This window comes from Solanum lycopersicum, chromosome 6 (genome assembly GCF_036512215.1).
Source record: "Solanum lycopersicum chromosome 6, SLM_r2.1".
NCBI lineage: Eukaryota > Viridiplantae > Streptophyta > Magnoliopsida > Solanales > Solanaceae > Solanum > Solanum lycopersicum.
This window is the reverse complement of record NC_090805.1, coordinates 44435457-44450515: the sequence shown is the minus strand read 5'-3', so window position 1 is coordinate 44450515 and position 15059 is coordinate 44435457. Positions and strand designations below refer to the sequence as shown.

At 34.3% G+C, this 15059-nt stretch overlaps 2 protein-coding genes across 2 annotated transcripts; one reads left to right on the top strand and one right to left on the bottom strand.

Moving 5' to 3' along the window:
* Positions 1-2512: 2512 nt before the first annotated feature.
* On the top strand, positions 2513-9120 carry LOC101245174 (katanin p60 ATPase-containing subunit A1). Its single transcript, XM_004241673.5, has 7 exons — positions 2513-2973; positions 3509-3971; positions 4342-4539; positions 4907-5151; positions 5511-5669; positions 5818-5905; positions 8635-9120. The coding sequence occupies exons 1-7, from the start codon at positions 2852-2854 to the stop codon at positions 8914-8916; spliced, it is 1557 nt and encodes a 518-aa protein (XP_004241721.1). The 5' UTR covers positions 2513-2851; the 3' UTR covers positions 8917-9120.
* Positions 9121-9826: 706 nt separating this feature from the next.
* LOC101245769 (protein CDI) lies at positions 9827-11143 on the bottom strand. Its single transcript, XM_004241675.5, has 2 exons — positions 10925-11143; positions 9827-10826 (listed from the first exon to the last, which is right to left on the bottom strand). The coding sequence occupies exon 2, from the start codon at positions 10801-10803 to the stop codon at positions 10066-10068; it is 738 nt and encodes a 245-aa protein (XP_004241723.1). The 5' UTR covers positions 10804-10826; positions 10925-11143; the 3' UTR covers positions 9827-10065.
* Between the last annotated feature and the right edge of the window lie 3916 nt (positions 11144-15059).

Sequence of the window (15059 nt, the reverse complement as noted above, 5' to 3'; positions counted from 1 at the left end):
TCTTCGAGCTACAGCCCCAGTGGCTGGCTCAGACGCATCTTGTCGTGTCGGTGTTGGTGCAGTTGTTGCTCTAGTTCTAACCATCTGCGAAATAGAGTGAAGATGGTCAGCTACCAATTTGTATCACCTAGATACCAATTGGACCCAAGTAATAGCACGAAAGAAAGAAAGAACGGAATTTTCCTAAAGTCTTGTAGCCTCTCAAAGAAAAGTAAAGGCGTCCCCCTACCGTTCCTCAAGACTCTACTAGACTTGTTCTTGTGTGATGAGACCAACGAACCTAATGCTTTGATACCAAGTTTGTCACGACCCCAAACGAGCCGCGAGTGGCACCCACACTTATCCTACTATGTGAGCGAACCAACCAATCTATACCCCAACATTTCAACCATAATAAACAGAATATACTGCGGAAGACTTAAAACTCATTAACTAAATCAATTAATAACTTCTAAAATTAATACTTATCATTCCCCAAAATCTGGAAGTCATCATCACAAGAACATCTATCCTCAAATTACTAAATGTAAGAGTATCTAAGAAACTAAAATAAGTAAAAGAGATGGTCCGTGTCCGAACTTCAACATCAAGACGTGAAGGAAAGAATCCAGTCCGAGCTAGGAACAATAGCTCACCCTGAAATCTGATTATGCTGAAGTCTGGCTAGAGTTGCGGTTGAGTCGAAATCGATGGCACGTTTGCTGCACTCCACAAATAAAAAAGAAGAAAATTACAAGTAGGGGTCAGTACAAGGCACAGGTACTGAGTAAGTATCATCGGCCAACTCAAAATAGAAAGCAATATACATCAAATAATATCATAAAATCAACTACAATACTCAACAAGTGGCAACAACAAGTACAAGAATCATTGGCAACCACACCAAGCACACCTATGAGGACTCAAGTCTCCACACCATACTCATTTGGGAAAAGGTTCTTTAAGTTTTGAGTATATTAAGATAATTCAAGATTCATTCTTTTTACTATCCTGGTGTCGGAACGTGACACTCCGATCCCCTAATACCACGTGTCGATTTGTGACACCCGATCCCCTAATACTACGTGTCGGTTCGTGACACCCAATCCCCTAATACTACGTGTCGATTCGTGACACCCGATCCCCTAATACTATGTATCGGTTCGTGACACCCGATCCATTAATACTACGTGTCGGTTCGTGACACCCGATTCCCTAATACTACGTGTCGGTTCGTGACACCCAATCCATTAACCTCATTCTTTTAGTTCATCAAGCCTTCTTTTATACCAAGACATCATCATTAATAGAGAGGTTTTTAAGGTTTAAGATTCAATAGCCTCATCATGCTAATTCATCACAATTACATAATCATATCATGCAAGCACACAATTAAGCATATAGAAGACTTTACAAAATTACCCAATACATATCATTCGCTATTAAGAGTTTTACTACGAAATAGCATAAACCATAACCTACATCCACCGAAGAATCGTGATCACGCAATCTACTTCTCCAATGCTTTGCTTTCCTCTTCGTTCTTCTCTCTCTCGTTCGTTCGTCCCTCTTATCTCTGTTCTTTCTATTTTTCCTTATTCAAACTCTTTTTCTTTTACCCTAATTACCATATAATTAAGTATAAAAGATGCTAAAGTAACCCATTACTTATTCCAAGGTTATCTCCTTTAACCCCCAAGTAATTGAATTATTAACATTAAACCCCTAACTTTATAATTATAAGCAGGAATAGTCCAAAACGCCCCTTAAAACTTTTAACAGAAATCCGATCCAGTCAGGGTTGCGCAGTCTGTGACGGCCCGTCGTGCCTGCGACGGTCCGTCCTGCTGCTTCCATCACAAAGTTGAGAGACTAAATTTCATCAAAGGGTTTGTGACGGTCCGTCGTGCCCACGACGGTCCGTCCTGCCATGTCGTCGCGAAGTTCAGAGAGTTGTTCTCAATACCCAATTTTTCAGAATTCTAAGTGTTTTGGAACGAGACACCCTCGACGGTCCGTCGTGCCCATGACGGTCCGTCGTGGGATCCGTCGACCCAGACAGTTATTATCAGAAATAAACTCTACTGCTCAAAACGACTAACAGGTCGTTACACTTATATAAATATACTATGATAAAAAAATATTTATCATTTATAACAATATTTTTTTTTCACTTGACCACTTTTAATTCAGTTATAATACAAGTTTAATATATATTACAATGATAAATATATTATTCAAATATAATACAAGTTTTAATGATGGATAATACAATTATCACACATTTTAATACACTTATAATACAATGTGACAATTTTTTACCAAACAAACATAATATATTTCAAAAACAATTATAATTTAAATATATTGCATACATAATTCACTTTCAATATATAATATAGATTTATCACCATATAATTATAAATAATAATAAACAAAAAATATCACTGAAATCAGTAATTATTTTTAAAAATATATTAATTCATGTAATTATTTCAAATTCAAATAGAAGAAGAGGCATTTCTCTTTTTGTGGCTCCGCATCCTAACGGGCCTTACCGAAAAGGATGAGGTCAATCAAAGTGAACTCTTTAAAATATTCAAAGATGGAGGTCAATATGGTAATTTACGCTCCACTCCCTAATCATCAGATAGACCGTTAAAACGTCGTCGTATGTTGGTGGAACCAACTTCAACTTCCAGTCTCCCATCTTCCCCAGAGGCCCATATATATATATAGAGAGAGAAAATAGAGAGAGAAAGGGAGAGATATTTTCGAATTTGTTTTTGTTTGCTGAATATTTGGAAACCCTAACATTTGGGGATTTGGTTTAAGGAAATTATCGACAGATTTGAGTTTTGAGGAATTGATAATGGTGGGTGCATCACTGGCAGGATTGCAAGATCATCTCAAATTGGCTAGAGAATATGCTGTTGAAGGTCTTTATGATACTTCCGTCATCTTCTTCGATGGCGCAATTGCTCAAATCAATAAGTAAGTATTTATTTCACTCTCATTTCTGTCAGATCTCTTGTGCTGGTTGTCTCTTGTATTTTAGGAGCTACTCATCCAGTTATAGTTCAAAAATGGGTGCCAAATTGGGAAATGTATGTTCCAATTTTAGGCTTTGTCTGCTGTTGAATGTTAATCTCAATGAAATCAATTTCCAGTTAAAAGGGAGAATAACTTCAGTCACTTATAAGCACAGAGTATTTTTTTTAATGAGTAAAAACAGAAACTTTTATTTGTGTAACTGAGAGTTTTGCCAAGTCATAAATGCAACTCAGGTATCTGATCTGATACTGGCGTATCGAGAAACTACTGGTTTTGATTATTTACTTCATAATATTGCTTGCATTGTCATTTTATTTTGGGATTTTGAAGCTTGAATGGAGTACCCATAATGAAATGTTGGCTTTAATCTGTTCGTCAGGGTTTTTCTGAACATAGTTATAACATTCCGAGTAGTTAATCAATGCTGTTTTGGGGCTTTTGACTGAAGTTGTTCCTTCATTTTGTCTATGCGTAGGCATGTAAACACACTTGATGATCCTTTGATTCGTTCAAAATGGATGAATGTAAAGAAAGCCATTTCCGAAGAAACTGAGGTAGTGAAACAATTGGATGCCGAGAAAAGATCTTTTAAGGAGGTTCCTATGGGTAGACGTCCTAATTCACCTCCAATTTCAACCAAGTCGTCTTTTGTCTTTCAACCGCTTGATGAGTACCCCACCTCATCTGGTGCTCCAATGGATGACCCTGATGTTTGGAGACCACCAAGTCGGGACACAACAAGAAGACCTGGAAGAGCAGGTCAGGGGGGTATGAGAAAGTCCCCACAAGATGGAGCGTGGGCTCGTGCATCTACTACAAGGACTGGAACAACAATCCGTGGGGGAAGGACCAGTGGCTCTACTAAGGCTGGTACTGGGGTTCGATCTTCAACTACTGGGAAAAAAGCACCTGGAAAATCTGCAAAGTCCGACTCTACGGTAAATTACAGTGAACAATCTTATGCTTTGATTTTCATTACTCTGTAATTTCCCTCTGCTTCAAATTATTCATTGGGAATTCATGTGTCTTTTGTATGCTTTGAATCTTGTGGTTAGTCATTTGCTGACTATTTAGGTTGTATGTGGAAAGCTCTAAAGGTTATTCTTATGTGCCAAAAGTGTTAATTTATATCCAAATTCGTGGCTTGTATTTCCTTATATATAAGTGTGCATGTTGAATAGAAGGACCATCGGCATCATAATGCTATATATTTCCTTAACTGTTACTTACAATGTGGCGTCCTTGTTAGGCCATTTTTATGGGTTGAATCTGAATCCATCTGTTAAGAACTTCTATTCCAATTGTTAGGATGGTGAACCTGAAGAGGGGAAGAGTAAAAAAGGTCAGTACGAGGGGCCTGATGCAGACCTGGCTGCTATGCTTGAGAGAGATGTCTTGGATAATAGCCCTGGTGTGAGATGGGACGATGTTGCTGGGTTAAGTGAGGCCAAAAGACTTCTGGAGGAAGCAGTTGTTCTTCCACTGTGGATGCCAGAATATTTCCAGGTAACTTAGTTGGACTGGGAAGGTGCATTTTGTGGAGTGTTGTTTTATTTGTCTTTACTCTTTAGTCATCAATGAGCATATGTACAAGTGAAGATTTAAATACATGAATTAGCCGAAATTTCTTACGATAAGGATATGGAAACCTTATATGATTTTAGGCAACAATACCTAGTGGTTATTTTCTTTCTCAAAAAATAAATAAATTACTTTCTCAAAATACCTAGTGGTTATTTTAGCAATATTTTCTTGCTAAGTGTGAGCTATTTGTTAATATTATCTTCAAAGAACTATCAAAAAGGAATGATGTGATCTTCCATGTATATGCATCATGACTCACTTTTTACTGATCAGGCATGTATCCTTGCAGGGAATCAGGAGACCATGGAAGGGTGTTCTTATGTTTGGGCCTCCTGGAACGGGGAAGACACTTTTGGCTAAGGCTGTTGCTACCGAGTGTGGGACGACATTTTTCAATGTTTCTTCTGCCACCTTGGCTTCAAAATGGCGTGGGGAGAGTGAACGCATGGTGCGGTGCTTGTTTGATCTTGCTCGCTCTTATGCTCCCAGTACAATTTTCATTGATGAGATTGATTCTCTTTGTAATGCCCGAGGGTGAGGACTTTGGCTATTGTTTAAGATACCATCTAAATTTTTTCAGCTGACCTCTGTTTGGTTAAATGTTTCTTTTGAAGAATATGTATAATGTTTTACAGTAGTCTTGGATATAAAAAGCCTGATTCCTTTTATCTTTTCAAATGTAATGTAAGAAAGTTAACTTGTTAAAATGAGTAAAGTTGTTGGCACTACCTAAGTGCTGAGTTATAATACACGTTACCTATTCAAAAAAATGAGTAAGGTTGCCTCAAAATGCTTGTCCCATGTGCCTTACTGTGAACTAATTATGGTATGTTAAATAGTTTCTTACTCTTTTTTGAGGTTGAGCCCAAGATAATGGTTGGATTTCTTTTCAGGGGTTCAGGAGAGCATGAATCATCCCGAAGGGTGAAGTCTGAACTTCTTGTTCAGGTAGATGGTGTAAGCAACTCTGCCACTAATGAAGACGGCACTCGGAAGATTGTTATGGTTTTAGCAGCTACAAACTTTCCGTGGGACATAGATGAGGCATTAAGGTTGTGTCTCATTGTATTCATTAATCAATATAAGTTACAACTCAAATCAACATAAAAATGTGGAATTTACACATAGCAACTTTTCCATTTATTTCGTTGAGATGCTTGTGAATGTGTATTTGACTTAATTCGTTTAATGGAAATTCAGGAGACGTTTGGAAAAACGTATATATATTCCCCTACCAAACTTTGAGAGCCGGAAGGAGCTTATAAAGATCAATTTAAAAAGTATTGAGGTAAGTGTTATGAAATGCTTTCTCAATCTGTTTTATCTTCTGGTTTCAAAAAAATCTATTTTATCTTCTTATGTATGCTCATGTAAGCCAGTGTTTTGGATAGCAAAAGGCGACATGGGTCTGCCTCGCCGCCTTTCTGAATTGAGGTGCCAATTAATTCCAAAAACTTAAAAATATTTAATTGCATATCTAGATATCCAAAATATCAATAGCAATAACATATATTAGCAAATACTATATTATTTAGTATATAACTAAATTGAGTTGGGTAGAAATAAATATAGAAGGATTGAATTTATTTATTTATTTAAAATGTAGGCAGATTGCAAAAATGCTGTCAGTTAGCTCTAGCTTCAAAATAACAACACAGAGTAAAAAACAGAGTCTGCACTTCTTCTTAGAGAAGAAAAATAATAATCTAAAACCATACCTGCTGAGTGCTGAGCAGCTGAGGTCTCGTCGTCAGTAGTGAGGAGAACTGGAGAAGAGAAGAAGAAGAAAACCGCGAAGTAGTGAGGGAGGAGAACTGGAGAAGAAAGTCGCGAAGTAGTGAGGTAGGAGAACTGGAGAAGAAAGTCGCGAAGTAGTGAGAGAGAACTGGAGAAGAGAGTCGCGAAGTAGTGAGGGAGTAGAACTGGAGAAGAGAGGGCCGAGAACTGAAGCGAACCTAGGATTGGAAGACGGCGGGGGCACTATTAAAGTCGAATGTGAGTTAGTGAAGCAATGATACTTCATCGAAAGATATCGTCAAACATCTATAAAATCCAGTGTATATAAATATAAATTAAAAAAATCTAACATAATTCACTCTATGATTTGATGGTCTTGACCGACAGTGTACACTCTAAGACAGATAGTTCAAATCTTGCTTTAGGTTTTTTGTTAGGCCTTCTTTTGGAAAAAAATTAAAATGGACAAAAAGAAAATGCAACAAGGAGAATCGAACTCGCGACCAGCGAGTTGATAAGATGTCCAACAACCGGGTGTTTGACCACCACAGCAACTCAACTTATATGTCTTAGGGTGCACATTCAGTTAAATATTCCTTATTTCGGAATATACGTGTATATACACAAAAAAAAATCCGAAGTGAACGGGTGCACATGCACCCACAACCTCAAGGGTGGGTCCGCCTCTAGACTCGCAAAGGTACAAGGAGAGTCGCGGTGGAGAGAAGTCCTAGGGTTGCAAAAACACGAAATAAACCCTAATATTGCCTTTTAATTATTTAATCAGATCTTTTTAAAAAAACAATAAAAAGGTGACGCCTTGTCGCCTCAACGCGTCGCACCATTCGCCTTTTGTTGCCTTTCTGAACTCGCCACGCTTCACCAGTAAACGGCGACGAGGCACCGTCTCGCCTCATCGCGAGTGGCGAGCGTCTTTCATAACACTGCTGTAAGCTCATGCAGCTGTAGCTACTTTTGAATATATCAGTTCTCCTTACTGCTGAATGCTGTATCGCCCTTGTAGTATTATTTGTGCTTATCAAAACTATATTTACTATTGGAAAACCCTGCGGTACAATTTGGTATATATTTATCAATCTTGATAGCAGTGGCTAGTAATATCTTCAGCTGAGTGTTGTGGCATACCAGCGGCTGCAGCCTAAAATATAATGGAACTTCAAAAGAGTTGAAAGGAAAAGACGAATGACAAGAAAGCCAAAGAGATATCAAGCAATATAATATACATTTATTTGCCGTTTTAGTATCAGATGAACTACAGCCAACTTTAGAAACAATATGTTCTATTGAAGGCTCTTGAGTAAATAAAATGGAAAACACTTCCCTGGAGTAAATTATGGGAATGTGTGCTGATACGGTGATACCTGTGACAAGACATTTGAGTCATTAACGGATAAAACATTTTTTTTTAAAAATAATAATTAAGAAATGATCCTTTTAGGTGCTTGTTAGATTCTTTGGTGAAGGTTGATATTTCTGGCTTTGGAAAATGTCACTCCAAACACTTGCTATCTTTTGCATAATAAATACATAGATGTCAACTTTAGTTGTCTTATTGCAGTTTGATGAATAAGATATGTGATGTGTTTGCAGAAGGTGCGGGCTTTGATGATTGTTCTAATATTATGTCTCTGCTGTCTTATTTATGGTTTAATCTAAACAGCTGTGTTATGTAATGCTGATCTGTAGTTGAAAGTTCTTCTGACGTGTTAAAGTATTTTGTAACCTTGCATTTACTAGTGCAAAACTTCACATTTTAGTTTGTTCAACCTAGAAATTGCACCCCTTCCATGTTCCAATCATTAATGTTTAAGAAAAGCAACTCAAAAATGAAAAAAACAAGTTTTAAGACTGCTTATGACGGGGACTTGGTTTCAGATGTTTGACTTTGCAGAATACTCTGCATCCTAGATATCTCTTCTTTTGCAAGACCAGCAATTTGAGGGGTAAAGATTAATTATTATTTTTTGTAAAAAAAAGTAAGATAATGCCTCCATGTGAATTTTCTTGGTATCCTTTTTCTTGTTCTTTTGAATTCGATACTTGCATACTTTTTCTCCGATGTCTGGAAGGCATCAACATCATAATGCTGTACTTCTCGATTTGTGCAACTGGAGTCTTTTTAATTGGATTCTATCTTGTACATGGATTTTCATGAGAATGTGTTTCTGAAGTTTGAAAGAATTCTACCTTGTCTATCTATCTATTTAGTTGAATGAATCTTTCTTTTAACAAAGTGCAAATGTCTACCTGTGACATCAGGTAGCTGCAGATGTGGACATTGATGAAGTAGCTCGTAAAACAGAGGGATATAGTGGAGACGACCTCACAAATGTTTGCCGAGATGCTTCTATGAATGGCATGAGGCGAAAGATAGCTGGGAAGACACGTGAGGAGATTAAGAACATGGCCAAGGATGACATTGCTAAGGATCCTGTCGCAATGTGTGACTTTGTAGAAGCTATTTCCAAAGTTCAACCGAGTGTCTCAGCAGCTGACATTGAAAAACATGAGAAATGGATGGCAGAATTTGGATCAGCTTAGGATAGTTTGATAGTGAGCAAATTCATTCAGTTTCCTTGCGTTTGTCCATAGTTGGTGGTGTCGGTTATTCCGGTATTTCTTCTTACATGTGTACTATCAAATCTTTTGATCAGCACTGGACTGATCAACTTGTGTAAAATGACGAATCACCTGTGGTTTATACCTCATTTTTCATCGGCCAATTGGATTGTTATTTTCTTTCAATTGGTTTACTCTTTATCAATCGTGTATGTGTCAATTGAAATTCTGTGACAGTGTAGGTGCTCAACTTTGTAGCGCTACTTGTGTCTGTAACTTTATCAAATGCAATGAAGTAGTGGCAACTTGTGAGCTCATAGTTTTATCCAATACGATGTTGCAACCCACAATTGCTGTATAATTTTTATACTCGATTTTCTTAACCACAATATCATGTGAAACAAGTCTTTCTTGTAGTCAAAAAGGCTTTCTGATCCAACCACGATACTTCTTTATAGTTTCTGGATTGTGAATGCAGTGAACATCTCAACACTTGATCATATTAGAATAAGAGTACATGGTGCTTTAGCTTTACCAAGCAATGGACATACAAATATTGTCTAAGAAGAATCTTTACAAGGACAAAGATCAAAAGCAACAAAACCCCTCTGCAAATGCAATTTCATTTGTAACACTAAGTAACCAGAATAAAGAACATAACCAGCGTAATCCCCATAGGTGGAGTCTGTACACAAACCTTACTCCAATCTCGTGGAGGTAGAGATGTTGTTTCCCAAGTAACCAGAAAGCATACTTAGTATATCATTCAAAGATCAGAATGATCTTATTCTTCCCTTCAAAGAATCTGTAGTGCAAATATAAGATATGATTGAAAAACAGCTTACAAAGTAAAAGTCAGTAACATCAAATAACCAAAAGCATACTCAATACATCATTCAAAGATCAAGATGATCTTATTCTTTCCTTCATGAATCTATTATGATTACAATACAAAAGATATGATTGAAGAACCAAAATCATTAAAACTAGAATACAAAGTATTTGATTTGTAATGAATCGATTACATCTCACGATCGAAACAATATGGAAGACTGAAAAAGCACATAACGAATGAATTACCTTTTAACTAAAAACTGTGTGAATCAAACAATACGAATAACCTACATTGCCTTAATCCACCTTCTTCTCTGTTGCCTTCTTATACTCCTCGAGTTCCTTTATCCACAAATCCCCGAATTCACAATCCTTCCAAGCCTCAAACCAAGGTCCACCAAGCGTATAATGGATGGACTTAGGAAATGTAGTTGGATCCCCTTCAACAACCTTATTATGGCCGACGAGGAAGTTCCAAACGAACGGAACTTCCCCAATCTCCTCATCTTCCAACCAAGTAAACCTATGGAGAAATGCCCCAGTTTCAGTATTGACAATCTCAGGTGTCAAGACCTTATTCTTTGGATGCGCACAATTATAAAGAACCATGGATGACCAATTCTTCCTAGGATACACAGTTTGTACTGCCCCATCCATTTTAGTAGTTTCTTTAGGAGCATAATTATGTTGTACACACATTAAAGCATATTTATCATCCACCATATCCCTCAATTCCTTAATATCCCCTAAATACAAGAAATCACAATCAACAAACATAGCCCATCCTTCAAAATTAGCCAAATGGGGTGTCAAAAAACGAGTAAATGAAAACTCAGTGCTTTCTAATTTCCCTCTTCCACGCCAGTATAACCCTTTTTCTCTTAACTCTGATTGTTTAATGGGTATGATTTCAAGTGGGATTGAAGATCTTTTCAGAAGGGAATATCGACAGACCTCATAAGCAACATCTTCACGAGGATCATAACCTATGAAAATCTTGAATGCATTTCCATTACAATGCACATCTGTCGACATTATTAATAATCCAAGATTTCAACCTGTAAAACCAAGAAAATCAAATGGGTAAGCAAAAAAATCATTTTTTTCTTCTCTTCATTTGAATGAACTAGAGAAATGTGAAAACTTGCAACTTTACCGTAGATCTGGGTTTGGACTAGATAGAGAACAAAGACAAGATTTTTTTCTTCTTATTCAAGATTTGTAGTAGAGAGATAAATGTGGAGAGGGGCAGAATTTATAGATGAGTGATTTTGTGTGAGTAATTTTAATAGCAGCGGCTTTACAGTTGTACACGCGGGTGATGCCAATTATTCCCACAACCGACAATAACTTGGGGACTCGATTGGGTGATTTTCCCACAAAACCTGTGGACTCAAAGGAGAGATACATAATAGCGCGGTCGACATGGTATGGTACGTATCGAAATTTATAAGTTAATTTATATTAGGTCAAATATATAAATACGCTATTGGTTGATTTTGATCGGCTTTTCTATTGTAAATGTCTTCAATTGTGCTCGAATTGTAATAATTTTGATTGAAGGAATGAAGATAAATCGTGTTAGTCTCATATGTTTTTTGATGTGTTCAAATGACTTAAGTAAAATACAACTATTCTCTAACATTTTCATTATCAATTGGATTAATGAATTCTGGAACAACATATGTGTCCTCTATCAATACCCCTCACAAATCTGGTTCCACATCAGACAATAGTATCCGTTTAAACGGAACAAATTATGAGGGTTCAATGATTCAATAGAAAAATGGCGTAATTGAGGCACCTGAGGGAAAAAACCCTTCAAATTTAGAAATCTGCTTATGTATTTGGCTTTTATATTATATTGAAATTTTTAATATGATGATATTTAATATGGTGTATGGTATATATTTTACTATTTTTTTTTATATTTAATGTGATATTTGGTATTTAGATTTAACATACCATATCAAACTCAAAGTAAATATTGTTACATAAATAACATGTATATTATTAAAATAAAATACTAATAAATATACAGCTTAGACTAGTTTAGAAGTTAAAACTTTGACTACTATATTTTGATTTAAAATGTGTTTGAATTGTAATTAATTATCAAAATGAGTTGTTTGTACTTTATTTTGAGATATTTGTTTAATTGTTGAAGTTATAATATTCTATTATACAAGTATAAGTTGGATAAACTATGATCACCAACTTACCATATTATAAAATATCATAAATATCAAAATTAATATTTAATATATGAAATCATATTGTATTAAATTGATATGATAATAGTATAATATTTTTAAAATTGTATACCAAAATTAGAGTATCAAACAATCGTACCATGCCTATCCCAACATAACAGAGTAATATTTTTAGTAATTTATAAATGAACCAATAAAAAATAGTGCAATAACTAGATGTATTTTTTTGTCTAAGAATAGATATAAACACACTCAAATTAAACATATATCAAATATTGACAACTTGTTTCGTAGACTTTAAATTAGTTAAAGAGTATGGCACACTGTAAGGAGAGCGTTCGAAAACTAGAGGCGTAGGCAGCGTTTTTCTACCAAAATCAGCGCTTACCTTACTCATTAACTAATATATATATATTAATATTATTTTCTTCATTTTAATTTACGTGAATGTGTTTGACTTTATATAAAATTTTAAAATATAAGAAAGATTTATAAAATTTATAGTTGAAATAGAAATAGAATAATATTAGTACACTTCGACATGTTACGTGTGTCTATATGACTTGTGTTTTTCTGTTCCTTGGCATTCGAAGCTTGCGCAAAAGAATATGTTACCCCACAAATGCGAGTGTTCTACTCGTGTTGTCTCAACGTCAGAGTTCAAAATAGGCTAGTAAATTATGTTAGTTTAAATTTACTTCAAATCTATTTTTAAGTCAGTCTTTGATAAATATAAAAAATAATTTAAAATAAGTTAAAAATGATTTAAAGAAGTTATGACGTGTTTTGCATGGTAAAAAATAACTTAAAATAAATCAGGAACCAAAAATAATCTCCTCCTATTTTTTATTTTTCGACTTAAAAAATATTTTAGTGTGATTTTTTATTTTTGACTTAAAAGCTACACGGGCTCTTACCATCCCCTCAATCCTATTTTATGTTAAATAGTTTGACTAGCACGGAGTTTAAGAAAGAAAAACTTTTAAATTTGTGGTCTAAATTGAATGTTAGAACTGTGACTATAAATCATTTCTTTAAAAATATTATTATTACTTAATACGAAAACGTATCATTAATTAGGCCGCATACAGAGGGAGTTGAAATGATGTTTAGTCCTAAATTATGTAGTATCTGTGATAAATTTGTAACCAATTTAACCAGGTTCTTAATTACTTTTTCTTCTAGTTGCTCTATGCAAATGATAATGGAGGGTGGATCAAGGAGAATGATGGATGGACTTTCACGTAAATGGATAGAAAGTGATGTATTTCACATAGTACGTGCATTTCCATTTAAACCTCAAAATTTTGCGCTCATTTGGTGTGAGGTATAATAATATCAAAATAAAATATAGAATTATTTTATCCCATATTTAATTGAATGTATTAGATTAGTTATATCATCATTTTGTCATAGTGATTTTGGATAAAATAATCTCATATCTATGTGAAAAAACTTATCCCAGAAATCACGGGACAACTTGTTCCCAACTAAATGACCTTTTATATAGTACTGAAATCATTTTGAACAAACCATCCTGTCCAAGTAGCAGATGGATCAAGATCAACTTGTGATTCAGATCAATCTAAAGATATATATATTTCTATTTATATCTTCTAGCATGACTCCTTTTCCCCTATTCACTTTCACTGAGAAAAGGTTATGCCTTGTGTTAACAATAGGCGCATTCACCTGCCTTGATTTTCACATCCCTAGAATTGTTCTTTATTCTGTTCAGAGGCACAACATGTTCCCTGCTCGAAAAGAGAAACTATGACTCAAGTCAATTACCTTGAGTGTTGACAACACCAAACCATTGATCTAGCAAAATGTTGTTTTTTTCATGAAAATATGCAAATAACAATAGGACAACAAGTTCTCGAAGAAGATGTGGTGTGAATATGACCCTTAAATATCAGTGATGAGTTGTGGTGGCAGAAACGATGAATTACCTATTTTATCGTCTAGAAATAATCTTTTCTCTCTTAATTATTAGTATTATTTTTGTTTCATTCATATTTTCCTACTTTCATAATATAAATATATATTTTTTTCAAATAACCACCGCATATAATTTTCATGTAATATAGAATTTTAATTTAAATTAGATTTTATTCTAAATTTCTAAAAAATAACTTCAAACAATGGAAAAAAAAATCAACAAGCACAATCACAACTTCTCTGAATCATACATTAATTTTTTTCCCCCTAATTTTGTTAAATCTAGAAACAGTCTATCGGTCTACAAAATTATTGTTGCGGTTATTTAATTTGTTATGTTATGTATTGTATTATTATCTGATATTCAAATTGTCACAAGATGTATTATAATTTCAAATTAAATTTTATATCTTATCATTTAATTTTGTGCATTTTTCGTAGTAAAAATTAATAATATCAAATTGTATAACAAAGTGATTTTTTTTAAAAAAAAATATATGTAAAATAATTCGTATATGTTTTAAATTTTACCGTATAAGTCATGTCAGACTAGTTCATTTTTTATGTGGGTCAAAAAATGATCGGCCCAACCCACAAGTATGTGGACTACATGCTTTACCGGGCCAATTCTCTTTTCTTAAAAATGTTTTTTTATATAATTTTTTAAATTACATTATAATTTAAAAATATTATAATAAATATTAACAAGACAATATTATTACTTGTTAATCAAATCTACAAATAAAATAATATTTATAGTATTCATTAAGTTTGATTCAAGTAAAAGTATAAATAATTAAATAAAAATATTAACTTATTGTTTTTCATGATCATAATGAAACACAAAAACTATGACAACATTCCATATGTTACGACCTACGTAGTGATATCTTAAAAATTTTAGGAAATTTTTATTTTATGTAGTACAGATTTTATAAACATAATCAATATTTAAATTGCAATATTTCAAACTTTTAACGAATTTTAGTTAAGACTCTTGTTATTTTTAATGTACTATTTTATTTTTATTTAGCTAACGTGTCAGCCCTATTCATATTTCTCAAATCCACAAATCAATAGACTTATTCAGATCGGACTAAAAAGCTCTTTTCTTAAATAAACTACAAAAGTAATCAA